The sequence below is a fragment of the Drosophila virilis genome, chromosome X, assembly GCF_030788295.1.
Source record: "Drosophila virilis strain 15010-1051.87 chromosome X, Dvir_AGI_RSII-ME, whole genome shotgun sequence".
NCBI lineage: Eukaryota > Metazoa > Arthropoda > Insecta > Diptera > Drosophilidae > Drosophila > Drosophila virilis.
The window spans coordinates 3,054,665-3,080,469 of NC_091543.1; the positions used below are offsets into that span (position 1 = coordinate 3,054,665).

The window sequence follows — 25,805 nt, forward strand, 5'->3', positions numbered from 1 at the left end:
CCGAGATATTAAATATAATCATCTAAAAAGTTTCGATTTTCGCACCTACCGAGATCGAGATTTTGAAAAAAAAAAAACATGATGCCATTGCCCTTGCCATTTTGTCGATTTGGGTCAAAATTTTCGATTTTCTTTTTTTGATGTCAATCGATAGAACTGATCCTTACGAGTAAAAAATGGTATGAAATTGCAAAATCGGACATTATTTGACGGAAATATTCCCAAAGATCATCAAAAAGGTTGAATTTACGAACGAATCCGTTTTTTGTCAACAACATTTTTGAACCCTTCGATGATTAATTTGTTTGAATGCCAATGGATGGTAGGGATCCGTACGCATTCAAAAAGGTATAACATTTTAAAATCAGACATTATTTACCCGAGATATTAAAAAAAAATCATCAGAAAAGTGTAGATTTTCGCACCGACATCGATTTTGGAAAAAAACGTGATGATTTGGAAGGAGTTATGTCGTTTCGAAACGTTATATCTCCCCGCGAAGTTCTGTCGTTTTGGAACATCATATCTCCGCGCAGAGCTATTACCCGAGATATTAAAAAAAAATCATCGAAAAAGTTTCGATTTCGCACTAGAACTAGTTAGAGCAGTCGGGATACTATCGACTGTTAAGATTGTGTTTACAATGGAACTCCATTCTGTCAGCCAAAACGGAAGAAAACCCCAATTTTGGATCTTCAGAGAAGCTCGAGAGCAGTCTATTTGTATAATTTGGTGAATCACACATTAAAACGGTCGCAGTTACAAAATCTCTGTGTGATTCGAATATATGTATGAGTATATGTTTGTATACTCCAAGTATCATGTGTCCAGCTTCGTAAGCGGTTAATATAAACAAAGATAAACAGAGTACATACATACCTACCCCGAGTGCGCTTGAGTGCGAGATAAGGTTGACTTACTTTATGGATAACCAGAGCTCTCATGACTGACCATCGACCCTTCAGATCCTCCACCATGCAGATGTTGCCATGGCTGGAACAGCAATTCAATATATGCATGTATATATATATACACACACACACACACACCCAGAGAAAGACTCACACATGCATGTGCATGTGTGCATGGGTGTGTCTGCAGCGCTTGGCAACAACAGACGATTGGGTCTGTTTAAAGCGCAGACAACGACTGGCAACAAAAAGGAAGCAGCAATAGCAGGAGCAATAACAAATAACAAGCGCTGGCTGCGGCGAATTCGTTAAAGGCCGGCGAATCGCGTCACTTGCTTGCGTCTGCTTTCTGCGGCGTGCTTGAGTGTTAGTGCGTGTATGTATACGTTTATGTTATTGGTATGCGGCAGCTGTGTGAAGGTTGCGGCGTTGCCACACTGCACACTTTTGCGTATTTGCGTTTGTTTAATGTTGCTTCGTACAATTTCGGTATACAAATCATTTCGGTATGCATAATATTATAGAATAAAACATTTAAAACTCAATATAAGACTAGTATCAACACAGATATATATATTATTTTGTCTGTTAGTTGTGACGTCACACGTTCAAACTAAGCAACCTATTTGTTTTCCAACCATGCCAGGCACAACGAAACACATATCGCTTGCCAATTGCCGTCATTCGAGTTCCGACTTCAGAAGTGTGAACCTCGCCAAAGTGAGCATTGCAGCGGACGCTGTTTGATGCAACAACAACAAAGACAACTACAACAACAATTGCAACTCAATGGAAATTTAATATCCACACTATTACGGTAAGTTGCATAGATTAAGGAATATTATTAAATGGTAAAACGGTAATATTAACTTCGAACCATTGCTCTTGGTAATAATTCAATATGGCATTCAATGCGTTTGCGTTCGTTCGGTAATTTTTTTTTCTGTTGGTATGTGTGCGACTGTACGTAAATGTGTTCGTGTGTCGCGTTAATGTGCGTCTGTGTATGTGTGTGTCTGTGTTTCTTATTTTGTGATTATTCTTTCATTGTGGTTATGTTACGCGTTTATCAAGTGTGCTGTGTTGATCGGTTCCGTTTTACTTTCTTTCTTTGGACTGTTTTTTTTTTTATTTTTCTCAGTTGTACAGTGCAAAATCTATTTGCAAGTAGGTTGGATATCATTTCCAACAGTATGATTTGCAACTATTTCATCATCTTCCAGAGATCGCGTCATTTTTTTTTCAGATTGAATTAGTTTCTTAATTTTCCTTCTTGGTCTCCTTGGTATAGCTTTATTTCAATAAAAGCTTTCAAGTTTCAAGGGGATAAGGTCTACAGAAAAAAAGCGAATGCTTTTTACAAACTAGAAAGAAACGTGTCAATTGTTTCAAAAATACCAACATTTGGTATTTTTTGGTATTTTGTTACTCCCAATTGACGGATGATAGAATTGCTCTGAAAGAGCTCTAAGTTGAGCGAAGCTTTTGCTGCCTGTTCAGAAGCTTTTTAGATCTACTATCAATCGGCAAACAAACACGAGCAAGTAAATGTACATTTTGCGTTTTACAAACAGGTGGCATATCGTTGTCTAACACAAAAAAAGCTACAATATCACATTTCGGAGATCCAAATGTAGTATTTGGGGCGGAAACGAATGGGTCACATGCCACATTTATGGTAACAAAGTCGTCCCGCGAATGAATGAGGGAAGAAGTTTGGAACTGTGAAATTAGGGACATATAAAGGGAGGGATATTGAGAAATATCTGGAGTGGTATTTAAAATGAAGAAGATGGAGGTATATTAATGATTCGCCCCATAGAAAGGTCGCCGGGGTGTAGCCTTTGGAGGTGTTTCTCTCTGATTGGGTCAGCCAGGACCCTGACAGCTTGTCGGCTTAACGGGTGCTGAAAAAGATTATGGCGGAGATCCCGTTCGGCCATTGGATCTAAAATAGTGTTTTCAACCAAGTTTTTCTGACGGACGCTACCTTCAGTAGTTGTTAAAGCTGCTCCTAACGTTCTATGATCTTGTCTAGACTTGTAGGTTGTTTTAGTACTAAGCTCAGCTTTGCTACTTCTATAGATCGTCTTAAAATTTATGCTCAAGAGAAAGAAACAATAAAATCGAAATGATGAAATATATAAAAAACGCAGAGAGCTTGAAGCGTGGCAAATAACGAGGATTCAACAAACCGATATACAGATTGAAATGGATAACATCTAATGAAACAAATAAAATAACGAACACTCAAAAGCTTTATGAAAACCTATCTTACCAGCTCTGTGGAGCGCGGGCTAGACATGCCCAGCGAGTAAATGGATTAGGAAATAAATTGGCATTAAAATAGAACCGAAGATTGTGAACAATAGATATAAAACACAACTGCCAACATCCCGTCAACGGAGACTTAACCAATTCCATGGTTAATTGTTGAAGTTTTACGGGAAAGATAAAAGTGGTGAAAGGATTGGCCACACACTTTCTCTGATCCTGTGTCCTATTGAAATGATAATGTCAAATAAAAGCGCAGAGCTATTATAAAATATATTTTGGAGCAACTAAAGCCCAGTGATAAAAAAACCGCCATAAAACCAACGCTATAAAACCCCAAAGTCGGACAAATACTTTTGCCATCCAAAGCGAACTCTTAAGCAGAACATTTGAAATCAATATATCTAATGTGAAATTGAAGCTAAATATTATAAAAATAGTTTAGTAAAGCGCGTTTTTCTGACGCTGAGCTTTAAAGCTATAATCTTATCTGTCATGGGCTTACATATAATTGCTATGTTGATAAGTCCCACCTATAAATAAATATGCTTTAGATGCAATTGAAAGCGGGCACCGACCCTCCAATATTTATACATTTATTCCTAATCAGCATCAAGAGTTGAATCGAAAGGTGTTCGTCGGCCTGTTTTTTATTTGGAGAACAAGCCTCTAAGTTATAAAGCTTTCTCAATTAACCTTTTCAAAGGCCACATATGATCAATAAATTGTATAAATGAGATGGGAACTAAGAAAAGTGCCCACCAAATCGTTTCCCCAAGTTACAAAATTCTAAAAAAAAGCTCTGTCTAAAAAAAATATATTATCAAAGGCGAATACATTAGTCAAATGGGTGTTCGCGCAAGTAATATAAATAAATATATATTTTTATATATGCGCATGTCTCGCCATAGTACTTTTAATTTGCTGATGCTTTACTTTTATGCATACAATATATATTTAGATTAAAGTCTTACAAGCTGTAAAATTCAAATTTTAAGTCCCATTTAAATAAAAAGTCCATATATATATATATAAAAAACGACATATATATATATATATATATATATATATATATATATATATATATATATATTGATAGTTGCATGTGCGCAATATCCGGACCGCTTTGAGCTCTTATCATTTATTGGAATAGTTTAACTCTACTTTTCTTTTTGCTAGAAATTTTCAATATCCTCTCGTGGAGAGTGACACCCTTAAGCCCACAAAAACCTTCTTTTATTGACATACTAAATCGTTTTGTAGCAATGCATGAGATTCGCATTAGAGATGCTCGAGATGTGCAAGGGTTTTTACGGCGCGACCCAACACAAACACGAGGCAAGTAAGAGGTTCTAGTCGGGAGCTCCCGACTAGCGGATACCCTGAACCCTCTTCTTCCAACATCAAATGCATATATATATTCTATTTTAGAAGCAACATATCATGTTTCGTGACTCTAGCTCTTATTAACCAAAAAACGGGATATCGATATCGTTTTTATCGATTGCTTAGAGACGGATTATCGATTATCGGAAACAAACTCGATCCGGGCAGGCACTAGGAGCAACTACATCTAAAATTTCAAGTCTATATATGTTCCGTGCGGAGTTATGTCGTTTTGGAACGTCATATCTCAACGCGGAGTAATGTCGTTTTGGAACGCCATATGTCGTTTTGGAACATTATATCTCCGCGCGGAGCTATTACTCGAGATATTAAAAAAAAATCATCGAAAAACATGATGCCATTGCCCTTGCCATTTTGTCGATTTGGGTCAAAATTTTGGATTTCATTTTTTTTATGTCAATCGATAGAACTGATCCTTACGAGTCAAAAATGGTAGAAAATTCCAAAATCGGACATTATTTGACGGAAATATTCCAAAAAATCATCACATAGATGGAATTTACGAACGAATCGGTTTTTTGTCAACAACATTTTTCAACCCATCGATGATTAATTTGTTTGAATGCCAATATATGGTAGGGATTCGTACGCATTCAAAAAGGTATAACATTTTAAAATCGGACATTATTTACCCGAGATATTAAAAAAATATCATCAGAAAAGTTTCGATTTTCGCACCCACATCGATTTTGGAAAAAAACGTGATGATTTGGAAGGAGTTATGTCGTTTTGAAACGTCATATCTCCCCGCGGAGTTATGTCGTTTCGAAACGTCATATCTCCCCGCGGAGTTATGTCGTTTCGAAACGTCATATCTCCCCGCGGAGTTATGTCGTTTTGGAACGTCATATCTCCGCGCGGAGTTATGTCGTTTTGGAGCGTCATATCTCCGTCATATCTCCGCGACATAAAATGTTGTTTTGGAAAGTCATATCTCCGCGCGGAGTTATGTCGTTTTGGAACATCATATCTCCCCGCGGAGTTATGTCGTTTTAGAACATCATATCTCCGCGCGGAGCTATGTCGTTTTAGAACGTCATATCTCCGCGCGGAGTTATGTCGTTTTGGAACGTCATATCTCAGCGCGGAGTTATGTCGTTTTGGAACGTCATATCTCCGCGCGGAGTTATGTCGTTTTGGAACGTCATATCTCCGCGCGGAGTTATGTCATTTTGGAACGTCATATCTCCGCGCGGAGCTATGTCGTTTTGGAACGTCATATCTCCGCGCGGAGTTATGTCGTTTTAGAACGTCATATCTCCGCGCGGAGTTATGTCGTTTTGGAACGTCATATCTCCGCGCGGAGCTATGTCGTTTTGGAACGTCATATCTCCGCGCGGAGTTATGTCGTTTTAGAACGTCATATCTCCGCGCGGAGTTATGTCGTTTTGGAACGTCATATCTCCGCGCGGAGCTATGTCGTTTTGAAACGTCATATCTCCGCGCGGAGCTATGTCGTTTTGAAACGTCATATCTCCGCGCGGAGCTATGTCGTTTTGGAACGTCATATCTCCGCGCGGAGTTATGTCGTTTTGGAACGTGATATCTCCGCGTGGAGTTATATCGTTTCGGAACGTCATATCTCCCCGCGGAGTTCTGTCGTTTTGAAACGTCATATCTCCGCGCGGAGCTATATCGTTTTGAAACGTCATATCTCCGCGCGGAGTTATGTCGTTTTGGAACGTCATATCTCCGCGCGGAGCTATGTCGTTTTGAAACGTCATATCTCCGCGCGGAGCTATGTCGTTTTGGAACGTCATATCTCCGCGCGGAGTTATGTCGTTTTAGAACGTCATATCTCCGCGCGGAGTTATGTCGTTTTGGAACGTCATATCTCCGCGCGGAGCTATGTCGTTTTGGAACGTCATATCTCCGCGCGGAGTTATGTCGTTTTAGAACGTCATATCTCCGCGCGGAGTTATGTCGTTTTGGAACGTCATATCTCCGCGCGGAGCTATGTCGTTTTGAAACGTCATATCTCCGCGCGGAGCTATGGCGTTTTGGAACGTGATATCTCCGCGTGGAGTTATATCGTTTCGGAACGTCATATCTCCCCGCGGAGTTCTGTCGTTTTGAAACGTCATATCTCCGCGCGGAGCTATATCGTTTTGAAACGTCATATCTCCGCGCGGAGTTATGTCGTTTTGGAACGTCATATCTCCGCGCGGAGCTATGTCGTTTTGAAACGTCATATCTCCGCGCGGAGCTATGTCGTTTTGGAACGTCATATCTCCGCGCGGAGTTATGTCGTTTTAGAACGTCATATCTCCGCGCGGAGTTATGTCGTTTTGGAACGTCATATCTCCGCGCGGAGCTATGTCGTTTTGAAACGTCATATCTCCGCGCGGAGCTATGTCGTTTTGGAACGTCATATCTCCGCGCGGAGTTATGTCGTTTTAGAACGTCATATCTCCGCGCGGAGTTATGTCGTTTTGGAACGTCATATCTCCGCGCGGAGCTATGTCGTTTTGGAACGTCATATCTCCGCGCGGAGTTATGTCGTTTTAGAACGTCATATCTCCGCGCGGAGTTATGTCGTTTTGGAACGTCATATCTCCGCGCGGAGCTATGTCGTTTTGAAACGTCATATCTCCGCGCGGAGCTATGTCGTTTTGGAACGTCATATCTCCGCGCGGAGTTATGTCGTTTTGGAACGTCATATCTCCGCGCGGAGTTATGTCGTTTTGGAACGTCATATCTCCGCGCGGAGTTATGTCGTTTTGGAACGTCATATCTCCGCGCGGAGCTATTACCCGAGAAAAGTTTTCGATTTTCGCACCGACCTCTGTTTCGAAAAAAAACGTGTATAACTAACGATGTAACTAACCCCTTGCCATTTTGCCGATTTAGATCAAAATTTTGAATCAATCACTTATGACAAAAAAAAGGAACTTAAATAGCATTACAGAAAAATGTCGCAATAACCACGCTGTTAAAATGCGAAGCAGACGCGCATGAATTTGTGTTTGTACATGTATCTTAGAAATTCTTTTCTACCGGTGTCGAACTCACAACTAACTCCAATCGAACTGAATTTTAACCCTTAACCATACAACAAACAGATGGGACAGCTAGAACAAGAAAGGGTAGCTACTCGTTTTCAGTGCGTCAGGTCCCGTATCGACTTCATTTTGGCCCGGGTGATAGAAGGGCATCGCCGACTTTTCTTTCGCTTCCACTACAGGAAACTGCGTTGGCTTAGTCTCAATGCTCTCTCAAGTGTTTGCTCAAGCAGCAACAAATTGAAATCTCGAATTTCGGTCGCATTTCTTCCTTTTTGAAGGCACGAGTGATATTAAAAAGAGTTTGCCACGTCGGGTGCCTAAGTTATCATTTTTGGAACTTCTGAACTTCCAGCTTCGCATACAGGCAGCTGTACGTGCATGTGAATGACCAAAACATCATAAACGCAAAACAAGATGCTACAATTCACGACAGATGTCTCAAGACAGTGGTTGTTTTGCCGAATGTTGACTGTTGACCCATCGCAGTAGCCATAAAATAAAAGATACCTGATCTGTGTCTACCATTCTTAAGATTACATGTCAAATTTGGTGACTCTAGCTCTTAGACCCGAAGAGATTTTCTCGGAGAACATGATTTCGACATTGAGTTTTTCAATTGCTTGGAAATAGAACACGTCGACTATCTCAAGCTTTTAAAGGTGCTGAGATCGCGGGTAACATTTATCCTAGATTTTGTACAGCTGTTTTTAAGAGGTATATATATATATATTCTCTATCGATAGCCGAGTCGATCCGGACATGTCCGTCTATCCGTTCGTCTGCACGAGTTTTGTTCATATTAACGATAACTTGTCCCGCCTCCAAAGAATCGATAAATACCGATAAACACATCATCAGCAATAAGAAGAAACTTGGGGGTTTCTTCTAGTTAGGCTCTTCTTATAGTTGCCTTACGGGCAGAGAAATTAGGTTTATCCGAAATATCAACCATCTTCTGTCTTCCTGATTATTGGACAGGTGGAATGTTTTTCCTAAATATGAGAGAACTGTACCACAATTCTACCTAGCTTTAAAATTGTGGGCTTTCTTTCAGGACGATAGTGAATATTTTGGTGATCAAACCCCCAACTAGACATAGCCTCAGGCTTCATGAGTTGTCGTGCGTCGATCTAGCAAGCGAGAAGATGGCGGTTCAGGTGCCACCAAAGAGGTCCACAATAAATCGCGACAAGTTACTTGCGTAACGTAGTGACCCAAGTGTCGGCAAGTCGATGTCAGAAGCCATAATTGCGGTGTTTCGTTGAATTCAATAAAAATGTTAAAGAAACCCTCTCGATACCCTAAGAAAATTTGCGTTGCTTTATTCTTAAAGAAATTTAAACTATAAGAATTGAAACAATAAGAACATGAAAAAAAAAACCAAGTGACATCAATGGAGGCAACCTCGGGCTTATGCTTATGTTTCATCTTCTTCGAACACTACAACTTTTGAGAGATTGGATGCCAAATTTATCATTAAAAAACAAATTTATATTTAAATTTACTCATCGAAAACGATTTGGAAATCACAAAAACTTTGAAATATTCAAGTGACCCATACAACGCCGGGTAATATTCGCAGTAATTGCGCCTGTCAGCAAACTAAACCAGAGCTGAAGCTGAGAAATGGTTCGAGTTCTCGAGAAAAAGAAGCAGATATCTTAACTGTAGTGTAGTGTGTGTAAGCATAAGCATACATGCATATGTATGTATCTATCTACACATATACACATGCACGCGGTCATATATTTGTGTTTGTGTGAGCGACAAAATTTCATGCACACGCTGTCACACAGTACCACGGCAAACTTGAAGGCGAGGAAGGAAAATAGAAGAATGTGAAAAAATATTGGATTTGCGCATTTTCAAACTCAACAGATCTTTGGAAAGCGAACACAATTTTTCTACCCTGAGAGTGCCACGCACACACACTTACGCAAGCGCACACAGACAAACACACATGCATCACATCAAAACAAAAACAATGCGAACGCCAAGCGGCCAACTGCGGCAACAGCACGAAAACGAGCCAAACAAATCAACAACCAAAAGGGAACCGGAAAAAAAAAAGACGAACTGAAATGCGGCGAATTCGTTTGGCAGCATCAGCTGTCAGCAGCTGACGCCGAGCGGTGCGTTGCCACATGTGCCCAATACCAATAACTGTGCGAAATATATTAAATCAAAATATTATTGATAACCGCACGAAGTGGCATGCGCATTTAACACTAAACAATGTGCAGTTCTTGATGTAAGTGTTGCCAGTGCAACTCTAATTACTGCACTAATTAAAGTCTGAGCACGAGGTGGCAACTCGGTTGAGGCCTGCACCATGCTTGTCTTTGACTCAATTGTCAGTCGCATTTTCACGACGTAGGAACAACGCATGAACAAAACAAGCGCGTCTTGTGCGTCGGATTTTTTGTTGTTGTTTTTTTTTTTTTTTTTTTTTTTTTGTGTGTGTGTGACGCTTTGTTTTAAATTGTAAACACATTTTTTTTCGCCAAATTTTTTTTTTAATGTGCGTTGTGGTTTGTTCTTACTTTTAGTTGTTGTATAGTTCCTAACAAGTATTCGAGCATACGCGTTTTTAAACAACAAATGCTTTGCCGCTGCAAACGTCGCTGTCAATTGCCGTTGTTCCCAGTCGCCGCCGTTGACGCTGTTGCTTCCACTGGCAGCGGCTGCGCTGCCGCTGCTGCTGCTGCTGGACACAGTGGTGTGTACCAATACAAATATTGAAAGAAAAAAAAAAGGAGCTGAAGCAAGCGCCGCATATGCACATGTGTGCGCGCGTGCATGTGTGCGTGTGCGTGCGTGTCTGTGCGTTTAATTGCATTATAAGCTTGCTGGACAGTTGGTCCCGGCAATGCACAGTTGCCAGGGACCGAAAGCTTGTCAAACGCAGCTTCCCACCTGTTTGCCCCAGGCAAAAGTCGTATCATTGCCAGATCAAGGCCAAGAGGCACGCAAATAGGTTACACTCCAGCTTCTCAGTACTGCTTGCTGCACATCAAGATCGTGACATCATATCCTGATTGCGATATTCAATTGTACTGCAACTATCGATACGCAGTTCGAATTTTGTTTCTATCTAGTGTTGTGTGCCCAAGTTTAAAAACGATTTTCGAATTAGTAAAAACAAATAAGTGCAGTTAAATGAAATTTCATCATTTTGCAAAATTCCTGCATAAGAAAAACAGTTTCATTTTAAATAATCTTAAAAGTCTTAGCGCTGCATTGAGTTCCTCTTAAAGGATCGTTTCAACATTGTTTTGGGAGCGTGGAAAATTCATCTTTCGTGTTGTCACTCAACTTGCAGATACCCTGTAACCAGCTGCCCGTCGCCGTAACTGGGGTTTTTGTACACGTGCACCTATCCTAGGCAATGGCAAATTGATGCTGTAATAATTTCTGAGCTCATTGTCAGGGCTTTAAATTGTTAATTATTTGTGTATAACAAAAATTAAGCAGAAAAGGTATCTAGGAAAAAACCTAACCATAAAATGTCTGTCAAATTTTGTGTTCAACTCAGAGCTATGCTCAAAAAACCAGGGATGCAATTCGATATTTATCGATATTTGTGAAATGTTACATTATAATAATCTATAAAAAAAATTTAGTTTTTCTGCGAATTTCTACTTCTTACCATCTTCGAGTTATCAGATACAATCTTCAAAGTTCTATATATATCGATAGTCATTGATATTGATTTATATCTACAAATGTACATAAGAAACTGTACCAAGGAGACAGGAGTCAAGTTCGTAAGATAAACGGGAAATGCTCAAAAAACTTGGGCAAAAGTTGTACATTTTGAAAAATGGCGAAAGTATGAATAGTTAAGAGAGTGGAATGTTATGATATACCCTAACTTTGTATACGATGCGGTGCGCCACAATACGAAATCGCTTTTTTGTAGATTTTGAGGAAATGTGGGAAAAGGGTGGATTGTTAAAATGAAACCTTTAAGCTCTGCTGTCTCTAAGATCCAAGTCTTTAAGCATATGGACACGGCCTGAGCGACTCAGCTTGGCGTCCTTTTAGTGAGTTGAAAGTTTTTCTCTGATTTTCATTTATTTTTTTGTATAAAATGAGTTTCCACTTTAGAGTTATTGTGAATTCAAAGCTCAATGCTAATTGATATTTCGTTAAACTAAATACTTGTCAGTTTTTGACAATACTCTATAAAGTTATTTGCTATCTTTGACAACGTCGCTAAAAACTTGATATATTACATATTCGTTTCTCAAAAGAAAAATAGTATTATTGTGTTATTCAACAAGAATCTAGGTAAATGCTAGAACGCTAAAATGATTTGATTGAAAATAGAAAACATTTCATATAGTATTTTAATACATTTCATATTCTTGTCTATTCCATCCAAAGATTTATTACATTAAGTTAAATGGCCGATGCAGATGATGTCAATAAGTTGGGCGGGCAGAGGGAGAAGAATACAGCGGTTCACATAGCCAAGGTCGAGGAACTACGCTCCTGTGCGCCCTTCATCAAGAATGTGGTGAAAACCTATGGACGCCAGCTGGCCCAGGAGCAATATCGCAAGCTCAACATGCTCGTCGAGCTGCTGGAAAGCGAGTAAGTCCATATTTAATCATAATATATTGTATCTTCTACTAGCGGTCATTGCCCGGCCTTGCCCGTGGAACGTTTTGTGCTACAAATTTTGGATGATACCTTTCCACTAAGTACACGTCCGTGGAAAATCGAAATCTAATTATCTTGATCCGATTTCTTTTCAAAAATATGTTTGCAAAAACCAAATCAAAGTTCCACAAATGATCTTGAAGGCTAACGGATGGTAAGCAAAAAAAAAAAACGTTCATACGAACGTTTTCCGCGAATTTCCCACTGTTTTGGGTGGAATGTAGCAAAACGCTGAAAATCAGCTAGAAGCAACAATTCTTTGAATCGCATTTTCCGCGAAGGAAGCTTGAATTCTGCGAAAAGTGTGAAACACGTCTCAAATAATTTTTCATATAAATTCTGGGAATTGAATCTAAGCACGAAACGTCAACCACCAAATCTTTAACGTCCGGCAAGGAGGAATGCATTACCGAAAAAGTGTGAAACACGCCTCAAATGAATTTGAACAAAGATCGTTGAAAATGAGTTTCAGGCCGTCGCATGCATGCAAATGGTTTTCGCGATTTTTCCACGCATGCGGGTGGAACAACACAGTGGAAATTTGAGTGTAGCTCTTCAGGCTTGGACTGTGCGTTGACCATCAATTAGTCAATCAGGAAAAACAGTTTTTTTATAGAGTTAACGATTAAGAAACAACAAGATATAAACTCGAAAGTGTGAATAAGTGCAGTGTGTGTCCAGCTATATACCAAGAACTTGAAGGATCTACCTTCAGCTGACTTTCCTATTCAACTTTGGGCTGTGCGCAGCTTAAACATGTTGCGAATTTCAACGCATCAGGCAACGAAATATCTAAATGCGCGTAAAAACAAATGCCCACGCTTGTGTGCTGTACTTTGATGGCACATTAAATATAATTTATATTGATTTTAACTATTCTTTGATTTTAGAATGCCCGCCGAGGATTTCTATCGTCGCTTTCCCGAGGAGAAGCTGAGCAAAATCGAGGGCGTCATTGATAAATTGAAGGCCAAATTTGGTGCCGTACGTAAAATTCAATCAACTGAAAGACTTTACTTTTAAAACAAATTCAATTTCCATTTGCAGCTGCTAAATCCCAGCGAGATAATTGTGATTGATGCCGCGGAACCAAACGAGCTGCCAAGCACCTCAATGGCAGCCGTTGAAGTTGTGTCCAAATCGAATCCAAGCGCAATCAAAACTGCCGACAAAGTTGTGACAGCGAATGGCACATCGCCCTCGTCCAGGCTGGACGATGTGCATAGACCGAGTCCGGCTGCAGCCAAAAGCTCCACGGGCTTCGAGCGCAGATCGAATCCACCGATGCTAAGTGCTTCGTTAAATGCAGACATGAGCTCACCGCCCGCCGCCAAGGCGGACTTCGAGCGTAGAGCGCAGCCGGCAGCCAATCTGACCGTGGATCTAACCTCGCCCATTGGCAGCAGGCGGCAGGATTTTACCCGCAGAACTAACCAGCTGACAGTCACAACAACAACGCCGCCGCCCGCCGTTGCCAATGTGAGCAGTCCCCAGGCGAGATCGCCCCTGATCGTATTCGAGCGTCGCTCGAATCCGCCGGCGCGGTCCGTCGAAGCGGCGGCCAACTCGGAGGCGGAACAATCGAAGCTCAAGTCGCTGGAGGAGGCACGCAAAAAGCTGGCCGCGTTGCGCGGCAACAGCGAGACAGTCGCACCCCAGTTGGCCTCCAATTGCAATGATCCGCGCGGACGCAAAGCCATCTATGCGAACAACCGCTTGGAGCAGCGTTCGAGGTCTTCGTCGTTGTCGCCGCCACCGCCGCCGCCGGCGCTGCCGACGCGCACGTTTCCGACAGCCGGACGCAGCCAGACGCGTCCTCCCGCCATGGTTAACATTCCACGTGCTGCTGTCGCTGCTCCTCCTGCTGCACAGCACAACATTCCGACGCCGTTGCTGCGGACCCGGGCGCCGCTTAATCTCAACACATCGGCCGCTGTAGCCGCCGCTGCAGCAGCTGCTGCAGCCGCTGCCAGTGCCGAATTTCAGTGCAGTCCCAATGAGCCGCTTCAGGAATTCACTGAAATGCGGCGCTACAATAATACGGAGTTGCGGGATGCGCGCGATCCGCGCTGCAACAAGTGGGTTAACAACAACAACAACATCAATGTGCCATTGCTGGCAAACCCAACAGGAGTTCAGCAGCCGGGCGGACCAGCAGCAGCAGGAGCTAATCATCAGTATCCGGGCGCAGTGCGTCGTCCGGCGCCCTACAAGGACGTGCCGTACGCTGGCTTCGAGGACGCGCCGCCTGGTCCCAACTGGCAGGCAGCCAACAAGAACAATAACAACAACTATAGCTATAACAACAACAACAGCTGGTCCAATAACAACCACAACAACAACAATAACAATGTTTACAACAAGCCCAACACCAGCTTTAGCTATCGCGGCGGCTTCCATCGCGGCGTTGGCCACAATGGCAATCCGCGCTTTCCCCCGCCCACGGCTACGGCTGTGCATGCCGAGCCGCGCACCTATCGCGAACATCGTGAAGCTAAGGCCGCAGCTGCCAAGTTGCAGGCGGAGAAGCAACGTCAACTGGAGGCAGCCGAAAAGCAGCGTCAAATCGAACACGAGACGCCGACGGGGCCAAAGCAGGCAACGGTCGATGGGGATCGCGTCCAGCTGGACACATCATATCGCGATGTAGCTGGAACAGCGACCAACAAGAAGCTCGATTTCAAAATACCCAAAAAGGTGCACGCGGCGGACAAGTCGTGCGGCGAGTCGAGAGGAGAGACAAGAGGGCAGAAGGCTGATAGGACAAATAGGTCGAATGAAGTGCAGGCGGAAGAAGAGGAGGAGGAGGAGAACTGCAATGATATTGACGTGGAGCAGGAGACGTGCACGACGAAAGGTATTAATGGAGAATCGAACAAGGCACACAAGAAGGCAACGGATAGGTTAAATAAGGTAAATAAAGCTGATAAAATGAACAAAAAGGATAAGCCGGATAAGTTGGATAAGGCTACGGATAAGATTATGGATACGGTGGATAAATCGGATAAAGTGGCTAAGCCAGATAAAGCGAATAAGTCAATTAAAGCCGATAAGGCAGATAAAACGGAAATATTGGGTAAGACGGATAAAACAGATCAATTATTAGATAGCACGGATAAAGCAGATAAGTCAAATAAAATGGATAAAACGGATAAATTGGATAAGAAACACAAGTCCGACAAGGAGCACGTAAAGCGCGACAAATCGAAGCATAGGGATAAGAAAGGCGAAATGGATAAGGATAAACGTGCGCAGAAAAAGGACAAAGCCAATGCGGATAAGCCCAAAGACAAAGAAGAAAAAGAAAAAGAGGCCAAGAAACCAGATAACACGGATAATGTCGAGAACGAGCCGCCGGAGACGTCCGAAAAGCGCGCAGAGCCGGATGAGCAGCCGGAAAGACGCAAAACCAAAGGCAGCAGCAAAATGCCGGAGCAAGAGGATGGGGTGGAGCAAGAGCAATTGGAGCCCGAGCTAGAGGCGGACAATGAGGACGCTATTGTCGATGTCGAGCATCTGTCCGAAGAGACAAACTCTGAGCCAAAAGAGGCGAACAAAAAAGATGAGGCTGAACTCATGCCAAAGTTGCCCAAGCTAAAGGTGGTGCTTGGTCCCAATGCGCACACCATCACCATAATACCCAGATACGAGAATAACGACGAACCAAAGGCTGAGGCGGCGAAGACGGTGACGGAGCCGGAGACGGAACTGAAGCGTATCATGAAACGACGCAAATCGATGATGCCGCTGGCCAGCAAGCCGCTGGTCGACAAATCGGAGCTGTTCACGGGAAATAGTTTCGTCTACGAGGACATTGTGGAGCACCAGCGTCAGCAGCAGGAACAGACGGAGAAGCAAGCGGAGGAAGAGATGTCGGAGGAGGCGTCGGACATCAATGCCAGCCGGCGAGCCAACCGGCATCTGGCCAATATGTTCGAGAAGACGAATGACAATTGCAGCATCTCCACGCACAATATACTCGCCGGCAAGCGACGCTCCTGCTTCAATAATCTGGCCATGAACGAGACCCAGCTGAGTCGCAATGTCTTTGGCCTGGCGCCCGGCGTCAAGACCAAGCCAAAAGCCAAGCCCAAAGAGCAGGCGCCGACAACGGCAGCTAAACGCAAGCGCGGCAGGCCGTCCAAGGCGGCGACAGAGGAGCGAGAGCAGCAGCCGGAACAGCAGCAGCAGCAGCAGGAGGAGGAGAAGCCGGAGCCGGAGCTGCCGCCAGCAAAGCGCGTCTGCAACGAACCGGCGACTGCGTTGCCACCGCCACGGCGCAAGCCGAAGCGCAGCGAGCTGGACAAGCTGAACGAGGACATTGCGCACATGTACTATGCGGACGATGTGATGCGTGCGACCGGCAGACGCGCCTGTACGGCACAAAAGCAGAAGCAACAGAGGCAGCAGAAGCAGCTGGCTGAGAACGGCGCCTCCAGCTTGCGCAGCAGGTCGAGCAGCGGCAGCTTTGCCAGCCACGCGGAGCTAGCGCCCTTTATACGCAATGTGGCGCGACGTGGTCGACGCTTTGGTGGCGTCGCATCGGGTCCGGATCGAGCCAGCTTCAAGGCCAAGAAGCAGCTGCAGCTGGCGGAGCACACCAAGCGCTGTTTGGTGCGTTTGTCGCGCTGCGCCCAGCTGGAGCAGCTGCTCCGACAGAAGAAGCAAAAGCAACAGACGACGACGACGACGACAAAGAAGCGCTCGTCAACCAAAGCGTCCGCGGCCAGCAGCAGCAGTCCCATCAAGAACATAAATCCCTCGTGGCACGCCATGTCCACGGCGCTGAGCAGCTGCGTCATTTGTGCCAAGCTCTTGCGCTTCCCCCTGCTGCACTATGTGCAGCATCACGAGGAACACTTCGGTTCACGCCTGCCGCCGGGCATCCTGCAGCAGTTGCGCACGGGCCAGGACAATCGTCCCATTTACGGCCTATCGCTGCCCAGCGTGCAGGGCGTCCGGTATGGCTACAAGTGTCCGTTTTGCCGCAAGCATCTGCAGCTGAACAACCCCAGCTGGGTGGAGCATTTCGCTCGGCATACGGGCGAACCGAATTTCCAGTGCTCGCGCTGCAAGGTGCCCCGCCATCGCCTCAACGAAATCGAACGCCATGTCGCCGGCTGCGGCGCCGGCGCCCGCGTCATTGTCAACAACAATTACAGCTGCCGGCTGCCGGTACGGATACATGTATGCCATCTGTGCGATTTCGTGCAGCTCAATCGACAGAATCTGGAGCGGCACTGGAAGCATCAGCACGCGTTCACCGACGAGCCATTGGCCGGCCTTGGCCAGAAGCTGGTCATCTATCATACGGCCGGGGTGCCCATTGTCAAGTCGCAGGCGCTGGCCAAGAATCTCTTACGGCGACACAATGCCCAGGCCAATGAGGCGGGCAAGGCGAAGGCCAGCAAAAAGAACAACAAGAAGAAGCAGAAGCAGCAGCAGCAGCAGCAAAAGCCCAAGCAGCCGACCAAGGTGGAGCCGGAGGCGCAGCTGGATGATGAAAACTCGTCGGCATGCGTGGATGTGCTGACCATGCCGCCGCCCACGCTGCCGGAGGAGGATCAGCTGCTGGTGCTCAACGAGTGCAAGCTGGAGCAGGAGGAGGAGCAGCGCCAGCAGCAACAGCAGGTGGAGCATCATCAGCATGTGGAGCCAGAAATAGGGCCGGAGCAGCTGCAGCTGCAGCCGGACGATAATCTGTCCGGCATCGGCTCGGATGGCTCCGACAATGAAAAGGATCACGACGAGGGCATGAACACGCCCAAACAGCGCGACGAATGGATCGATGTCGAGTGCGGCAGCGGCAGCGTCCAACGCCAAAAGTCCATCTTTCGCAATTTTCACAAATTCTGCAGCAAACTGGGCAACGGCAGCCCCGCCAGCAAAACGAGCAGCAAGTCGACCAAGTCCGCGGCGAGCAGCTGCTGCGATGGTGACGTCGCCGACTTGGATTCCGTGCAAATGCCCGCTCAGGCAACCACACCTACTCCTACGCTAACTACGTCCACGTCCACGCTAACCCAACAGTTCAGCGTTGAGAATGTGGCGTATCGTTTGCGTCCAACGTCGGAGCAACAACAAGAACCGCAACCCGCTTACTATTGCAAGCAGCCCGGCTGCACGTTCCTATTCTCCAACGAGCTGGAGGGCCTAGAGAATCATTTTACTCGCGAGCATCCGCTGGTGCGCTGGAGCGGACACTGTGCCAGCTGTACGGAACAGACGCAGCCGCAGCAGGAGCTGCAGCTGGAGCAGCAGCTGACCATTAGCGCGGAGCTGCAGCATCTGGTCAGCCGGCACATGGCAGTTCCAGCTGCGGCACAAGCGGAGCCCGTTCTGCCCAAGCTGCGCGTGCGACGCTTTACCGGAGATCGTCTGGCGGCTGAGCCGGAAGCGTTGCCAACAACAGCCCAGCTGGAGCCGGAGCTGGACCCCGAGCTGGACCTGGAGCTAATGCAGTTTAGTCAAGCCCACACAAATACGATGCTGCGCGAGTTGCTCGTCGCCGAGCCGCGTCCGCCCAGCCAGCCGCAGATGGAGCCAAGCGAGTTGCCAGCCGCGGCGCCCATCCTAAAGCCAACGGTTGTCAATCATGCGTCCGAGCTGGGGCTGGCCATTAATCAGGTGTACAGCCTGGCCGAAGGTGTGCCGCCCCAGCTGGCCGGCGAAACGTTGCCGCTGCCCGCCGTAACCAATGGCCGATACGTGCTCACCCAAAACGTGCCGCAGCACTCGGCCGCCGAGATTAACATAACCATCGAGCCACAGCAGCCGCAAGAGACGCCGGAAAGCGTCGCCAAGTGGCGCAGCAAGCGTCTTGTGGCGGATCGTTTCCGTTGCATGGCGCCCAATTGCAACTTCTGTGCGCACACGGTCCTCTGCATACGGGAGCACATGAAGTTCCATTGCTATAGCTTCGGCAGCAAGGATTATCTGCAGTGCGCCTATTGCCCGCATATTGGCAGGGATGTGGATGATTTTGTGCATCATGGGGTCATCGAGCACGGACTCGCCTCGCGCTCCGAACTGCAGGAGTCGAACGTTTCGCCGTCGACGCCAACCACGGCCGCGTCTGTCAGTCAGCGTATTCGCGATCTGCTCAATCAGCGCAATGGCCCGAGCTCCACGACGGCGACAACAACAGCCACAGTTTCGCTAGCTTCGACAGCTGTTGACGCAACTGTTCCGCCCTCAACCTACTTCGGTGCACTGCGTGACACCAACACACCCATATCCAGTGTGCTGGAGGAGCTGCTCAAAAACACCGGCTATGATGGTAAGTAAGCAATTCCTTAAACCTAAGTTGGAATTGTTGGGAGCATGCGGCTTGACAGGCAGCTCACTGATTAGTTGCGTTCAAGGATTTTCCTGGCATCAACAATGCGGTTTAATAGTGTGAAAGATCCTGGAAGATGGAAAATCAATTCGGCAATTTGTTGGCCATTCTCGCTGAACTGCTTTCCCCATGTTTCTTGTATTATAATTTTGTCTTCAAATGTGTAACGCATAGAAAGAGACATCTCCGAAACATGTGCCATCTGTCTCTTTTCCTGCTAGTCTCTCAGAATTGCATAAATCCGTTCTTCTGCTAGGTTGGACCTGATCGGACCACAATATCATTCTACCTGTTCGTCCGCCGGTCGGTATCTTTCTATGCGAGCTAGTCCCTCAGTTTTAATCTCTATTAAAAAAACTGTAGTTTAAGATTGTTAACTTCTTCGCCGAAGTACATTGGAGTTATCTCCAAGGCAGAATGGGTTTGTTTGACAATCTAATCTTATTTTTATAGTCAGCGGAATATGTAAGTGCATTAAGGAGATAAAAGAGTTGCCGTAGCTTCTCCACTGGAAAATTAAAAAGGGACTTTTTGTCTTCTTTTTTGCACTAATTCCGACTCAAAATGCGGCAACCCAAGCGATTGGAGTGTTGTGTATCATCTACATGTTAAATAGCTTAACAAATTCGAGGGTAGTTCAATAAAGGTACAACGACAGTGATTATTTTGTGCATATATGTTACATCAGGCATGCTTTAAAGAGATAGTGATGTAAGAGATATCATTGAGAGTCTGCTGGACACTAGGAACTTAGCCTCAATTGAACCTACTCAGGAACAGAAGTCGATACGATATATAATGAGTGCCCTCCTTGTGTGCGGATCGTTTAACTCCTGGACCTTGTTGACAACGTTCGTAACGGATCAAGAACTACGCTTAGATCGGTATAGTTGACACACTCACGTTGTTTGCTGTAGGCAAGCAAAAGGGTCATTCGCTGAAAATGGTTAAATGTGAAATATGGTTTCTGCTGAGAGAGAAATCTTTTTTGTGGCTAAGTAGAGCTGCAGGGATCAAGGCCATAGGGAAGATTGAAGCATAAGGGTCATTCACTGATGTTAAATGTGGAATATTGTTCCTTCCTAAGTAGAGCTAAGGGAGATCAAGGAATTGCGGAAGATTGAAGTGCGCAAATTCCTTAGGTTGTTTGATGGACTGGCATAGGATTTCAGGTTAACCCAACTGCATTACATTCGCAGAATTTGTATGCGATTGCAAGGATCGTTGGGTGTGTGGCTATTGCTTTGTAGTAAAGTAAGTTGTTGTAAGTGGAGTGTGTTAAAATCTCCTTATATCATGTGGATTAATAAAATACTTCGCATAAAGCGTAACTCACCCAGCACCTTGACAAAGTCAGCAGTAGAAGTGTTGCTCACCAAATCGCATTGTCGAAGTTTCCTTTAAAGCAGGAAGCTGCTCTTTTAAAAGTTGCCCTATCTCTCTCCACTTGCATGGATTGAAAAAGGATGTCATTCAGCATCCTTGCTCAACTACACCCCAAGCTGTGGAAGACACGGAAAAGCGTTTATCTATGCCATTAGTGGAAGATAAAAAAGTGGAAAACCTTAGCTGTATTTCGCTGAAGTCCATGGGGCAAGTCTAATCGCATGAACTAGTTAGACCCATCAGCAAGTAGTTAAGAGTTTTATCCAACTGAAATACGCTTCTCGGAATGTAGAGGAAGATTTCGCTTCGATTTAAGGGAATCCAATCCGGACCGCATAACTAACCTCAATTCAAATTCAAATTCGATTTCAGATAACAAGCTATATGCTTGCCCCTTCAAGGCGTGTAGCGTGCCGCTGACGGAAGACGCCTTTGTGAATCATGTGCTCTTCCACATGGCCAGCAATCCGAATATTGGTGCTCTTACATGCAAGTTTTGCCGACAAACCTTTGAGCGTCCGCCGTCGTTGCGGACACATCTGCAGCAGATGCACGCACGGCACAATTACTTTTGCAGCATTTGCCTGGAAACGACGACGAATCGCAGGCTAATGCATCAGCATCTGTCCAGCCAGCATGCCGAGGAATATCGTCTGGTCAATTGCCAGCAGCAGTTCATTGAGCTGCCCACACAGCCGGAGGATCAGCCGGAGCATGGCAGCGTGTTGGCAAAGCGTTGGGTTTGCGCCGTCGAGCAGCCCTTCGGCAAAAAGCAAATGGAAGACTTTGTCAATAAGCTTCTGGACGAATGGTTGTGCCGTCGCCAGGGCACCAAGACCATCTATCGACCCTCGGAGCTGAGTCTGTTGCCGCGCCAGCGTACATTCGCGCAGATGATGACGTGCGGCGAATGCCAGTTCCAGTCGCAGGAATACAAACATCTGCACAACCATCTCCAGCAGCATAGGGAGCAGGCGGTGATCGTTGCCTATCATGCCAAGCCGACGACCAAACAGCCGGCGGCCACATCAACCATAAGCGAGACAGCTAACAACACGCCGGCAGAGCCGGCTAGTTCGACAAACGCACCCGCCAATGAACATGAAACGCCTGGCAGCCGTGTGCCACGCATTCCCAAATGGAGTTATGTGCCGAGGGCAGAGCGGTTCGTTTGCTGCATTGCCGAATGCCGTGTCCATCTGGCCACGGAGTCGGCGTTGCGGCAACATTTCATGACGGAGCACAGCTATGAGCAGCTGTACAAGTGCTTCCATTGCCAAGCTGAGGACAAGTTGACCAGCCTTGATAAACTGCTCGAGCATTATGCCTATCACAAGCGATTCATTTACCAGTGTGGCCTCTGTGCTGCGTTCCATCCCAAGCGGCTCTCCATCGAGCGACACATTCAGCGGCATATCGGACAGAATGTCGACCTGGTCATACACAGGCGCAGCGACAGCTCCCTCAACAGCGACATCCGTTGGATTAAGTCATGTGAGTACAAAAATCGGATGCAGAATCTATTGGCACCTTTAATCTAGGAAAGATCCATTGAATCATTAAAAAAGGGGATCAAAGGGTTATTGATTAGGGCGATAGGCCTGGTCTGTTTGTCTGCAACATAGCTCCAAAATTATTGCCCACTTTAATGTTCGACACATACAAGTTAATGGCACCGCAATCCCTCCTCTGCAATAATGGGAAGATAGATGGGTATACCATTAACAGGCCGCAAGCTCCTATCCTAAAGACATTCAAGCCTAATAGACTTGACTTAGCCCGAGGGATGACTAGACTAGACTCTCTAGAGGCTCTCATGCCTCTGGATCTTTTGTATCCTACGTTTCCTTGGAACCTTTTGCCTAATAGATATAATCCATTGTCGGCTTCCTTTATGTATCTTTTGGGGTCTGGAAAGAAACGAAAGAAGCATCAACTAATTATGGTCTATATTTAAAGAATTGAAACTGAACTCATTTAAATTTTCAGCCCTGGGTTTACGCACCAACCCAGACGATTGGCTATGCAATCTGTGCACCACGGTGGTGGCCAGCCAGAGCCAGATATTGGCACACATGGCTCAGGTGCACGGACGCAAGCATCAGTTCAGCTGTCCGTTTTGCACAGTGTGCGACAAGGATGTGACGACAATGATGCAGCATATGCGACGCGAACATCCCGACAAGCGGGTGCAGCCGATTAAGAACTATCAGCGATGTAAGATGAAGAACTGGCATACGTTGGGCTTCTATTGCAATTCGTGCGACGCCGCGGCCAACAGTTATCAGCGCATGCGTAAGCACTGCGAGAGCCGGCATAAGGTTGGATTTCAATTTAAATGCCCCCACTGCACGCATGGGCATGCCTTGGAGCGTGTCATCATAACCCATATGCACGAGAATCATTCGGGCAAAGAGGGACTTGTCCATCAGCAGTTCGAGCGGGTGGCCAACGAGATGCCCGATGACGATTATTGGGCTATGGCCCATCCTTTTGACGGCACGACGTCCAGCAACAACAGCACCAGCTGCAATAACAATAACAACAACAACAACAATGACAACAGTAATAACAACAAAACCTGCACCGTCAGCAACAACAGCAGCTTCCCCAATGAGCCCACTATTATCGATGAGATCGAATTGTTTTCGTCGGATGAAGAGACTTATGAACAGGTAAGCGCCATTTAAATAGTTGTGCGTGTCATAGTCGTGAGCCGCTGTCCGGCCAACTATCGCATTCGTTGCTTACTCCGCACTATTAATCGATACTTATCGTACTTATGAGCCACGGTATCGATCTCGATGCTTGCGTACATTTACTTATTGATTTGAATATGTGCGTGTGTGTGTGCATGTTGTTTTTCCATATCAAGCAAACGGTCACACTGACCCAGCGCTGGTTTAACAGCCAGTATTGTATTAATTGTATTCGAATGCGTAAAACGGACAGAAAAATCTTTAGGTGATATAATAATTGATTTTGTTTCCCTAAATATATGTTTATACCCTGCACCCATTAAAAGAATATAAAAGTTTCATGCACATTTATAGAATGGGCAAAAAGAGGCATTAAATAAATTTCTTCTCGATAAGTCGCCAGATCGATATTTATGCATTGAGAATTACATAAAGATTAGATTATAATCATGGAAGTTAATCAACACTGCATTCTTCATACGTAGTATGTGGCAAAGGAGAACAAGAAACACAGTGCAGCGTACTTGCTTTTTTTTTGTTGTTGTTTACAATAATCAACCAATCGATTAATCGATACTTTCCGTTTGCTTGCAGAGAACATACGAATTCACCTGTTCCCACTGCAACGAGACGAGCAGCGATGTCGTCGAGCTGCGCACCCAGCATTGGGCGGAGAAGCATGCGGAGCATCCATTCTATTTTAGCGTACAGCCGCAATTGCGCTGTCCGGAATGCCGGAATTTTGTGGGCAATGCGAAATCGCTGCTGGAGAACCATTTGCCCAATGTGCATTCGATACGCAATCTGGTGGCCTGCGATGTGAACAAGCCGAACGAGTGCGCCTTCTGCCATCATCGTTACCAGGGCTGGTTGGGTCTGGCCCAGCATATGGTGACCGAGGCGCATTTGTCCAACGATCTGAAGTCCCTTAAGGATCGGGAGCTGAACGAACTGCTCAAGCTGGGCGCCATCAGCCGGGAGCGGCAGTCACGGGAGTCGCCCGGCGAATATCCCAACGAGTATTATCAGTGCAACATGTGCCGCGTGATAATGCCCACAAATGTGGCAATGGCGCAGCACGGACGTGTGGAGCACAGCGCATCGCCGGAACGCTTCTGTTTCCGACAGGTCAAGGATCTGGTCATCTTTCACTGCTCCTTCTGTATGTTCGCCTCGACCACGGAAATGGAAACGCTGCGTCACATGCTCGATCATTATAAGAAATTCCGGCATTGCCATTTCTGTCAGGCCATTCAAATTGATGGCTTCGATGAGTATATCCAGCATTGTTATACGTTCCATCGGGATGCAGTGCATCGCTTTCAGCAGGTCCATCCGTATACGGATCTGAAAAAGTTCCTCATGCAGGTGCTCTATCAATTCCAGAACGGCCTGATCATCAGCAAGAGCAGCCTGCGCCGCACACGCTTCCAGGACGAACGTTCCATGCTGAAATTGTACACGGAACTGATGCGCAAAGCCCAACAGCCGCCGATACCACGTCTGCTCATTAGCCAGCTGCTCAATCGCAATGTCACGGCCACTGTTTCGTCCAATGGCCGACAGCTAGAGCAGCAGCTCGTGGCGGCGTCTGCCAAGCTAACCAAGCGGCGCAAAACTCTCAATCCCGATGATCTGAATGCCCGTCTTAATGTCACGCCCGGCGTGCCACAGCAACAGGCGCAGGCGAATAGCCGCAGCTCTGTCATCAATTGGCACACATCCTTCACCGGCAATCAGGCAGCTTCTGCTGCTGCTGCTCCTGCTGTTGCCACGCCCACATCCACTCAATCGGCAGCTAGTACATCGACTCCGCCGATGCCCAACCTCGAGCGAATCCTGAAGCGTCGCAGCACCTTTGTAGACATCGGACAGCTGGCAACGACGCCTGGCCTAAAACGCGGCTGCCCGCCAGATCGTGATGCCTAAACAGATGCCAGCCAGCTCCAATTTTAATTGTATATCTCCCACTTCCCTGCCCAGCAACTCGTGAATACGTTCCAAGGATTGCCAACAGTATTTTGGCCAATTGTAAACGTGACATGATAATAATGTTACCTAGACTTAAGGAATATGTATTGATAATAAATATTCGATTCCAATGGCAAAAAGGAAA

The 25,805-nt window shown here is 45.8% G+C and overlaps 1 protein-coding gene across 3 annotated transcripts; it reads left to right on the forward strand.

Annotated features, from left to right (window-relative positions):
- Positions 1-1,591: 1,591 nt before the first annotated feature.
- sov (small ovary) lies at positions 1,592-25,805 on the forward strand. 3 transcript variants are annotated; one of them, XM_032440548.2, is made up of 8 exons: positions 9,984-10,005; positions 10,147-10,316; positions 11,987-12,196; positions 13,156-13,249; positions 13,313-19,544; positions 21,363-22,484; positions 22,980-23,665; positions 24,284-25,805. In XM_032440548.2, the coding sequence occupies exons 3-8, from the start codon at positions 12,006-12,008 to the stop codon at positions 25,616-25,618; spliced, it is 9,660 nt and encodes a 3,219-aa protein (XP_032296439.1). In that variant the 5' UTR covers positions 9,984-10,005; positions 10,147-10,316; positions 11,987-12,005; the 3' UTR covers positions 25,619-25,805. The 3 variants fall into 3 exon arrangements, with proteins under 3 accessions (XP_015025025.1, XP_002058093.1, XP_032296439.1); XM_015169539.3 differs by lacking the exons at positions 9,984-10,005; positions 10,147-10,316 and adding an exon at positions 1,592-1,728; XM_002058057.4 differs by having other exon boundaries at positions 9,955-10,316.